Consider the following 11090-nt stretch of genomic DNA (forward strand, 5'->3'; position numbering starts at 1 on the left):
TTACTGCAAAGCAGATATATGTCATATTTATCTTACCAGCTGTTGTGGAACTAAAAGTCCCATAATGCCATGTCATACAAAGGTTATCTGCCTTGTGTCATATATGTATGGTATCCTCATTAGGTGGCTGCATGTGATGAGAGGAGTGATCAGGAGTGTGCTCATTACCTGCCACAGGTGGGGGTATTAGCAGCTGAGGGGGAGGGGTATAAATGGCTGATCCCTGCAGTACTGGTATTGTGCTGTTTGTTCTTCAGGCAGAATGGGGATGTGTGTGAGGTGGAGTTGGCTGTTGCTGGTGGCTCTGGTTTATGGCTCAGGATTGGCCAGTGCTGGGGAGCGTGTCTTGGTTAGACGCCAGTCAGATGATTGGTGGAAGCGTCACCAGCACTCTGTGAGGGGCTCTCCTAGAGTGTCTCATGTGGGGGCTGCTCAGCCAGTGTCTGGCCTGGGGTCTTCCAGAGGGATTGCTCAGCCAGTGTCTGGCCTGGGGTCTTCTAGATGGGGTGCTCAGCCTGTGTCAGGATGGGGGTCCCCTGTTAGGAATGATGGGAGAGCTGCTCAGTCTAGACAGCTGGTACCACCCCAGTACTCTCCTATCAGTGTGCAGTGTGGTGAGGACATGATGGTGGTGACTGTGATGAGAGACCTGTATGGGAATGGGAAGCTGGTGAAGGCCTCAGACCTGAGTTTGGGACCCCAGTCTTGCAGTCCTGGTCCCCAGAGCACTGATACCAGTGTGGTCTTCAAGATTGGCCTCCAGGAGTGTGGGAACGCAGTACAGGTAATGGACTATGCTCTATCTTGGTGTGATGTGTCTATTTGCCTGGTGGCTGTGTCCTAGTGTCCCTGTCTATTACTATGAGTTAGTGGAGAAACTGAGACATGGGGTTCCTACTGATGCTTTGAGCTCTACAAAGCCTCTCCCTGTACTGTAACTGGTGCACCCTGAGTATAGATCTCACAAACCTTCCCTTACACCAGGGCTCTGGTAACTGCTGAGTCCTATACTGAGTACTGGACACCAGTGGCTAGGGAGCCTGGGAGCACTGACTATGCTTCCATTCTATGTACATTGTCTGAGTAGTGCACAGGGGTGTAGCCAAAACTTTCTGGACCCCATAGCAACACTCTGAAGAAGCCCCTGTCCCAATATTTCAAGAGACCTCACTCTGCCACATAATGGGTCACATTACTGTATGTCGCACTATGCAATGCAGTACCCCTAATTCACACCATGACACCATTCATATTATATAACCCTAAAAGGAACCGGCCCAGTGGCACTCCTAGGTATATCGTAGGCCACAATGTAAAAGTACTAGTCCCCCTATGTATCGCCCAATGGGGGGAAAAATGTATGTAACAGGGAAGGTGGCCCCTCGGCTCTGGGGCCCTATAGAAGCTGCACTCCCTGCGCCTATGGTAGCTTTACCCCTGGTAGTGCACCTGTGTTGGAAGTTGGCAAAAGGATTGTGTTGGCTGACTGTTGCTCACTCTTAGTGGCCAGGTCAAAAAATAATCCCCCTTATCCATAGACTAGGTGCTACAAAGGCCCAAACTTATCAAGCCTTGGAGAGTGGTAACTAGCTCGGTGATAAAGTACCATCCAATCAGCTCCTAACTATCATATTATTTTATCTTTTTTTTTTTTTTTCAAACCCAGCCTGTAACATGGAAGTTAGGAGTTGATTGCTTGTTACTTTATCGTTGTGCTATATATCACTCCCATGCTTGTTAAATGGGGGGCCTAAAGGGGACATTTACTAAGCAGTGATAAGAGCGGAGAAGTGGCCAAATCAGCCAATCGGCAGCTCTATCATTTTATAGTATTCAAATTATAGATGTTACTTCAGTGCTGATTGGTTGCCATGGGCAACTTCTCCACTGGCTCACTTCTCCGCTCTTATCACTGCTTAGTAAATGTCCCCTTAAGTCTCCAGTGGAAACTGAGATCTTCCTTCTGCTCTCCTGCCTGGGCGGTGATGTAGCGCCAGGAGAGAATAGCCCAGGCTGGGGAACATTTGACATATGTCAGTGTGCTAGGGTAATGTGTGAGGTATACTATACTCGGGTTGCTGCAGATGTGATATGGGGCAGGCTTTACTATGGTGTCGTTGGTACACTATGTACGGCTGTCGCACTATCTAATAAGGGGATGTAGCTATATGACTGGTGGTCTCCTGATCACCAATCACAATACCAACCCCCCTACATCCCACCTACGTGAAATCCTGACAGTTGGTGTGCCAACTAGCAGGGACTACTCCCAGTCATGGGTGTCCACAACACCCATAGAGTGGGAATAGAACCTGTTGCGAGCACAGCTCACCACCGTACCCGCAAGGGGTTTTGTTGTGCTCACCTTCCCCCGCCGGCGTTCTGTAGCCGGGATGTCCTGGATATAAGATGTCATGGCCACAGATCTTTCATTAAAGACTGTGTCCCTGTATAAGAACTTCTGGCATTACCAGGGTCTGCAGGCTGAATGATGGTAACTGTCTCTTCTTTGTCCTACAGATGACTGCAGACTGGCTGATCTACACCACCTCCCTGACCTACAGTCCAACATCCCCCAGTGGTGTACCCATCACCAGGACCAACTCTGCTGTGGTTCCCATCCAGTGTTTCTACCCCCGGTGAGTGGTTGTGCCCTGGATTTGTTTAACTTTTTTAAGTGATTTAGTTTATGGGTTCAATGCTACAGTAGGAGAACATTATACTTGGCAGTCTGAGGGTAGGGGGACTGGGAATGTATACCACACCCTGGATAACATCACCAGGCTTCTGTAACAAAGTGTTGACCAACACAATAGGGGACTTCAAGCTCTTCATGAGAGCAATTCCCTTCTGGTGATAGGAGGCTGCAAAACAAGAGGCTTATGGTGTTGGTTATATGAAGGTGGTGCCGCTTGTGTCCTGCAACATTCACCATTGAGAAGTGACCTTGTAGGTGTAGCCCAAGCAGCACCATAGGAAATAATACTATTACTGTAAGCCTGTAATGTGTCTCGCCAATGTAATGCACTGGAGTGCAGAAAAGTGTGAACTGTGGAAAATAGTACTATTCTGTCTGCTGACCACAGTGATCTCTTGGCTCTGAGAATGTAGGTGAAATTTCTCTATCTGCACCACCTCATACTCATAGACCGTTGATAGAACTGCATCCAAACAGACCTACAGTATGATGCTGCAAGTAATCACTATGTATGAATATAGTTGCTTTCTTCTACCTGTTAGTCTGGACCAATGCTGGTGGGTTTATTTGTATTGTGCAGACATAGTAATGTGAGCAGCAATGCCATCAAGCCAACATGGGTTCCGTTCAGTACCACAGTGTCCTCCGAAGAGAGACTGTCCTTCTCATTGCAGCTAATGATGGGTGAGTGAGGTGGGGGGTACAGTATGATGGTGCTGGATCTGGTCTCTTCTAATCCTGACTCTCTTACAGATGACTGGAGTGCACCCAGACCTTCCTCTGACTTCCAGCTGGGGGACATGTTCTACATAGAGGCCTCTGTGGACACTCAGAACCATGTCCCTATGATGCTGTTTGTGGATAGCTGTGTGGCCACTTTGTCTCCTGATGTCCAGTCCACCCCTAATTATGCTCTCATTGCCAACAATGGGTATGTTATACAGGTAGCTGTTTAGGCTGAACTCATGGTTCCACCTTGTGCCAATAACTAATGTATTCTATAGGTGCCTGGTGGATGGTCAGCAAGAAGATTCCTCTTCTGCCTTCATATCCCCAAGACCTGAGCCAGACAAGCTCCGGTTCGTGGTTGATTCTTTCCGTTTCACTGGGATAGATGTCTCTCTGGTGAGGATTGGGTTTTGCTACAGCTCTAGTATGGCAGATAATGCTGATCATGTGACTCTTCTATGTTAGTGGCTGTGGACATCTACTGTTTCCTTTGTCCTATATCCTCTTCCTCCCCCCAGATCTATATCACTTGTACTCTGAGAGCTGCTGCAGCCACTCAAGTCCCTGATCCCATGAACAAGGCCTGTTCCTACGTGAAGGCATCTAGCAGGTGAGGCCGTTCTACTGTAACCTCCATACAGCTTACACTTATAGCAGGCAAGGATTATAATGTGAGGATAGTGTTGTCGGATAAAGCAGACTGTACAACAAGTGATTCTAGGTAAACTCTTGACACTTATTGGAACTATAGTCTGGATATCCCTAGAGGCAGCTACTTTTTAATAAGATCACACGGCATATAGCATCACATGTTCTTTATACCTTCGTTAGCTGAACAAGTCTGGAAGGCCCTACCACCACCATCTCCACTATGGAAGGTGTCTGACCATATGGAATACTTGACCCACTGACTCTATAGAATTAATAAAGAGTAACTTTCCCACTAGCTTAACATTCTGTAATGTCTCCTTAGCTGGACAGCTGTGGATGGCTCCAATACGATCTGCCAGTGCTGTGTCACTAAGAACTGTGCTGGGACATCCAGGAGCCTGGTATCTCCTCTTGGAAGGCCAAGAAGAATTGGCAAAAGAGAAGTTGCAGATGGTGAGTTCCAGAACCTCTTGAGGTTGCCTTGTAGTAGGCAGCAATCTTAGATTCATAGTGAGCCTTGGTCTGATCACTACTGGCACTAGAGGGTGGTCAGGGGTCTGGATACAAGATCTGAAAGTCCATTCAGCCTGTGTGGAGAGCAATACTTGCATACATGAGGGAATTAAATAGAATAATGCCTGGCAATCTTCTATATGTAACCAAAATTAAGTGACTATTGTCCAAAACTGATGACCATACAGTATGCAACATTATTGGGCATAGATGTTAACAGAAGTGGTTGTCTTTCCCTGCAGGCTCATCTACAGGAGAACATGGATCAGTGACTTTGGGTCCTCTGCTGGTGGTTGGAACAGGAGATGTCCAGGCTTCCAGAATGACCATAGAGTCTGGGCATCTGGAACAGTGGGTGCTGGTGGCCATTGTGTCGGTCAGTCTGGTTGTGTTGCTTGGCTTTCTTGTTCTGACTGTAAAATGCATCATAAAGAGACATGCTTGTGTACAGGATGCAGAGAAATAAAATGCTTTAATAAAAAAAAATTGTTCTTGGGTCAATAGTCTTACGAACTTAAAACAGAACCCTTTCTGGTTTGATTCATATAATTGCTGTAAAATCTGCAACTATACCCAGCTATTGGCTTACTGTATCATATTGCCAAAGTTAACAGTGTGCTGTAGCCAGCAGGTCACCTATGGTTTCATATCCTGGGCAAGTCTGCTACAACCTTGGCCACCTACAGGTGTGGACAATGATGTAGGAATGGGTTTTGAAGTTGCCAGTACTGCAGGCATTTTTCAAGTCTCATTCCTGACTTTTGCCATGGTAACGAACCTTTTGAAAATTATCTATGGATATGGATATGTCTGGGTACTGTGTAGACTCAGTCTGGTGACCCACCTGCCCCATGCAGAAGCTGTCTCTGTACCCTCATGCTGCCATAATGACCAGGGGCAGATTGGGATGCAAAAGCGGCCCTGTAAAATTTTGTAGAAGTGGCCCAACATGGGCAGCACAAGAGGTATAACATACCGTGTAGCCCTGGCAGCATCATTGGATGGCAGAGTTGCTGAGGGGGGGGGAGGAGGAGAGAATGAATGGGGACAATGCAGTGTACTGAGGTTGTCATTTTGGGGGTGGGGCCACATGACCACACACAATAGGCCCCGCAGACATTTCGGCCTACTGGGAATCTTCCTGGTGATCCCTATGGCCAATCTGTCTCTGCCAGGGACCCCCTAACCAGGATGCTGGCTTTTACGCAATACTCTTCTAGATCTGTTAGGGATGGTGGCATGCTGCGGTAATGTATGCTCGCCGTGGTGGGGCTTGCAAATAGTTCCCTCAGGAGCTTAGTGTCATGTCGGTGAGGAATGGGACAATTAACCCTGCATAAGGTCATGTTGACCTATTTCCATGTCAACCTTGGTCATGTTGACCCAATGACAATGTCATATTTCAGGTGTTGACCAATAGTGGTCAACCTAGTTACTGTTGATCCTATGATCCACACCATCTATAATATTCACTCATAGATGAACAACAGGATAAAGACACATGCTTGTGTTGTGGAGATTTGTCTGCTGGAGTGAGTGAAGGTAACTAATAGTAAGGGGTGCATAACATACCATAGTGAGTGGGGGTAGATAACTTCAAGTGCATACTTTTATATATAAAAATGTATTATTGCTATTGTGGACTTGTGTTGAGGTGTATTTATATAGTGCACATATTCCACAGTGCTTTACAGTGAATATTTGCCCATTCACATCAGTCCCTGCCCCAGTGGAGCTTACAATCTATATTAACTACCATGTGCACACATTCACGCTAGTACATTCCTCTAGGTAGGGTTCCTCAGGCCAACCCATGGTGGATTGCCATCATATCATTTGGGATCTTGGATGGAGGCACTTGGTGTAACATCTAGTAAGCAATTCATAACTGGTATGGAGTGCAGGAAAGCCCCAGTTAGATTATTGTATGCCTATTTTGTGATCTAAACAGATGCCAACATAACTATAGCTTCTATACAGCAACCTCACATGGAATGAGGATTAAACATTTCAAGTATACTCTAGGCCACATGTGTCTAGAACAAAGTGACTGTGATGGACCTCCTTTTATGAGCAGGACTCTATGGACCACAGTAAAAGATCCACTCGAGCTTCTCTGTCACTCCATGTTGATGTCATCCTTGTTTTGGTGTAATGCTCCCTTGGCTGACACTGTTAGTGACATATATTCAGCCTCAGTGGCCATGCTGGGTGGTTTCCTCCTTTGACCACTTTCTCCTACACATGCCAGTGTGATAACCCACTCCTGGGGTATCCCTTTTCTTTGTTTATGCGAGCTGCAGCCACACTAAGGGATAAAACCCTTTTTATCAGGTTACTGAAACCATGGCACCAGGAGAAAAATGTGTATAGCATGATAATGCTGATTTATCAACAGGAATGAAAAGATATACCTTATACACACTTTAATTACACTTTACCATGGAACCGCTGCTGCCGATAAACTTAATACACACTCTACGCACCTTTTACGCTGTTAGTGTACAGAGTCCCGTACCGTGTACGGACTTTGCATACAATTGCTGCGCTGACGGTACAAAGTACACACAGCGTGTACACACCCAATGAATACACTTTAAATCTTATACAGCAATGCAATACTAATACACTATAAACCTTAGCAGGGAACGGAAGACACAACACCAGTCTGTAGTTAAACCACTGGGTTCTGACACCACAGCGTATTATTGCTGAAAGGGGGTTACAATACAACAGAATAATGGCTACAATCAGTGGTACATACGTGAGTGGATTTGCCGCGCTACCCAGATCTGGTCCTCGGTCATCTGATAGATAACTTTGTGAGTCTTGTGTCAGACCAGGCCTGCAGCAGGCTCTTTATACAATTGTTCCAAAACTTAACACAATGGATACTGTAATCTGTCTATTGGACACAGGGATGGTCATTTACAGTACAGGAGAGGTCATAGGTCTGTTTAAATAGGTGGGTGATGTCTGTTCCAACTGCTCTTGTGGGTGGTTTCCTATGGATTCCTGCTGCATACATAATGTACAGTAAATACAGTTTATCTATATTCTGCTCCTGCACATAACTGTCTGCAGGAACATGAAAGCTTCCTCAAACCAACACTGGAATATTACCCTTAAAATACCCTACAGCTGGATACCAAACACCACCTTATAACCTTGTTCTGTCTCCTCCTATCTTGTAAAGGTGAATCCCTTGGTTCTGAAACCATTTAAACTGCTGTAACTAGCTGCTGTGATGCAGGGAGGCTATGTGTAAAATGTAAACTATTTGAATTAAATATTTAATGTGTTTTGATGTCTTTAACATGCGTTCACAAACTCTACCGTAAATACTCATACCACGTGCTAATACGCAGGTCCGACCATACGCAAATTGTGAATATGCGCATGCACGGCAGCCATCTGTGTGTACTGCAATATTTTTCGACTTTGACAGTCCCCAATAACTGCCACTATCTAATCAATAAATAGAAAAATATCTACAGAAGTTTGGATGCTCAGGGTAGAGTTGTAGGTGGGAAATATATGACCTAGTGGGATAGTAAAAAGCATAGATGTATGAATCCATGTCTGTGGGGCATGTATCATCGTGCCGTATATGTTCTAAATAAGCTTTGAGGTATTGCGAAGTATACATTAAATCCTCCTTATCCCGTATTAAGGGTCTGTAAGTGGGCCAACAAACATTACCGAGCTCTTTTCGGCTTCTTGTTCCAACAAATGGGGTACACATTTAGTTGATACATGGAGGGGGAAACATATGTGAGTGCTAGTATATGTGGATATCACCTGTCGACTATGTGTGCCATTAGCTGGAGGTTGCAGAGATGAAGATAAGATGCATATATAAAATTACATTCACATAAACATTTTGGGTAGGGTTGATGTCTTTTTCCGGTTGGATGTATCTAAGGAGAGGGGGAGACAAAAGAAAAACGTGTGAAAGAAACAGGCCATGAAATTCATTTGCAATCCTTATCATAACACTGTCTCTATGGATGGGTCATAAATCAAATCTGCTGCTATAACCACACCCTCACTCCTTAGACTCATCAACTTTGTGCCGTGCTTGCGCCACATCAGAATTCGATCACACCTAAATATCAAACCAATAATTATGATGACTCCCAGGATACAAAGGAGAAACTTCCCAACACCCATGATGACATTTTGAGCCCACTCTCCTAAACCTGAGAACCAATTGTGTGGATTCAACCATGAGACCCAGCCCGTCAGTTCATTAGTCACAGTCGCTAAGGTAAGGTTGTGCTTCCTCCTGAACTCCCACTTCAACTGCAAGATATCGTCCATCTTTTGATCGATGATCTCCGTGCTGTTCTTGATATATGTACAGCACTTCACACCATATTGAGTTGCTAGAGCAACACAGTACCCACCTGTCACGGCTGTAACATAATTAAGGACCATCCTGTGCTGGATCAGTTCCTTCTTGTAGGCTTGTAACTCCCTTCCTGTATACCTGAAGGTGTCGTCATACATCTCAGTGATATTATCTATTAAGTTCGCTAGCGCGTGGATATACCTATACTTTATAGTTCCTCTGGCAGTACGGGTGATATCTAATGCGAGAAGGAACTGAATCCCGGTGTATTTGTGGATCAAATCAGAGGCTGCGTGCTCTGTCCTATCTGTGAGGTGTCTCTTGATGATGTGTTCTCAATATAACACATATACAGTGTATATATATATATATAGTTACAATTACACAAGAAGCAGTTGTAGTTACATGAGGATCAATTACAGCTACAGCCAGCATACTTCACCCTATTTGCTCAATGCACAGTCCGCTCCATCTTTGAATCTGCCCCAACAGCAACAGAAAAACAGCAAACCGCTTCTTGGGTGAGGGGAAAATACCTATATACTGTGTGACCAAGTGGCGCCACCTTATCACACCAGAAGTAAAAAAAATTGCTTACACAATAAATTTAAAGAGATGGATTCCTGCTCCAAATCACTTAGCAATGTGCTAAAAGAAATGAAAAAAAATACAACACATAGTGTATCCCATTTAAGCAAAGGGTGTTGGGAATTTCTCAATGGTACCACTCACAAATTATAGCTGGTAAATTTGCATGTAGAAAATGGAGTTTTCTCTGGTTGGTTGTATTCCATAGAAACCGTTCCCATAGAAGCTTGAAATAGAGAATGATAATAGTGCAATACCGTCTGTGTGTTTGGTTAAAAATGAATTTATTACACAACACTTACAAACAAGGATTAAAAAACAGCATTTAGTGGAAAACATCCAGAGAGCCACAATGAACAGTGTGGAGATATAGTCACCAAAAGTCCCGGTTACTAACTGTGTCCCAAAGACTGCCGAGTGGTTCTTCCGTGCCCTCCGTAAATGCTGTGCAAATCTGTCCCCCAGGCTTGAGCGCTTTCGGACCAGTTGTCCTTCTTCTGAAGAAGGACAACTGGTCCGAAAGCGCTCAAGCCTGGGGGACAGATTTGCACAGCATTTACGGAGGGCACGGAAGAACCACTCGGCAGTCTTTGGGACACCGTTAGTAACCGGGACTTTTGGTGACTATATCTCCACACTGTTCGTTGTGGCTCTCTGGATGTTTTCCACTAAATGCTGTTTTTTAATCCTTGTTTGTAAGTGTGTTGTGTAATAAATTCATTTTTAACCAAACACACAGACGGTATTGCACTATTATCATTCTCTATTTCAAGCTTCTATGGGAACGGTTTCTATGGAATACAACCAACCAGAGAAAACTCCATTTTCTACATGCAAATTTACCAGCTATAATTTGTGAGTGGTACCATTGAGAAATTCCCAACACCCTTTGCTTAAATGGGATACACTATGTGGTGTATTTTTTTTTTCATTTCTTTTAGCACATTGCTAAGTGATTTGGAGCAGGAATCCATCTCTTTAAATTTATTGTGTAAGCATTTTTTTTAACTTCTGGTGGGATAAGGTGGCGCCACTTGGTTTCACCAATTGTGGATGTATGATTCTTTTCTAAAAACCACGGTGAAGGTTTTTCTGTGTAATTAAGGGCTGACACCTAAGTATAAGCGCAAATAGGATCTTTTCAATTTGTTCTATATACTGTGTATTGGGGGAAGTACATGTCTGGGACTGAGTCTTCTGTTATTGGTCCAGGGGATGGAAATCTCTCATTCATGATGTGTAATTGGTCAGTTCATATGCAAGCAACGTCCATCCTTGAAGATGACATCATAGGGATTAGCCATGCTGTCTTCCAGGAAGATTCTTTTGTTCACTTTAGAATTGTGGCTTCATATTCCTACATTTAATCATAACTAATCATTGCAATGTGCTACAATCTAACCACAGCTATCAAATTAACACACTCATTCCCTTGATCATTTTGACTCCAAGCATGAAATATTTATCTTGTTCCGTTCCAATAATACATACACACAGTTATAACTCTGTTATATAAATACATTGTAATGTCTGGTGCTTGACATGTTTCATTTATGT

General features: G+C 44.3%; 1 protein-coding gene across 1 annotated transcript; it reads left to right on the forward strand.

Annotated features, from left to right (window-relative positions):
* The first annotated feature begins 233 nt into the window (after window positions 1–233).
* On the forward strand, window positions 234–5077 carry LOC134935938 (zona pellucida sperm-binding protein 3-like). Its single transcript, XM_063930794.1, has 8 exons — window positions 234–784; window positions 2521–2639; window positions 3279–3382; window positions 3452–3629; window positions 3703–3823; window positions 3946–4037; window positions 4401–4531; window positions 4834–5077. The coding sequence occupies exons 1-8, from the start codon at window positions 263–265 to the stop codon at window positions 5055–5057; spliced, it is 1491 nt and encodes a 496-aa protein (XP_063786864.1). The 5' UTR covers window positions 234–262; the 3' UTR covers window positions 5058–5077.
* The last annotated feature ends 6013 nt before the right edge of the window (window positions 5078–11090 follow it).

This window comes from Pseudophryne corroboree, chromosome 6 (genome assembly GCF_028390025.1).
Source record: "Pseudophryne corroboree isolate aPseCor3 chromosome 6, aPseCor3.hap2, whole genome shotgun sequence".
NCBI classification, from domain to species: Eukaryota; Metazoa; Chordata; class Amphibia; order Anura; family Myobatrachidae; genus Pseudophryne; species Pseudophryne corroboree.

What these genes read in the sequence shown, in the direction of transcription:
- LOC134935938 (XM_063930794.1), top strand. Translation starts at nt 263, where the DNA reads ATGGGGATGTGTGTGAGGTGGAGTTGGCTGTTGCTGGTGGCTCTGGTT. An exon ending in ATCCAGTGTTTCTACCCCCG is followed by an intron (nt 2,640 to 3,278) that starts GTGAGTGGTTGT and finishes TGTATTGTGCAG; the next exon opens with ACATAGTAATGTGAGCAGCA. An exon ending in TACGTGAAGGCATCTAGCAG is followed by an intron (nt 4,038 to 4,400) that starts GTGAGGCCGTTC and finishes ATGTCTCCTTAG; the next exon opens with CTGGACAGCTGTGGATGGCT.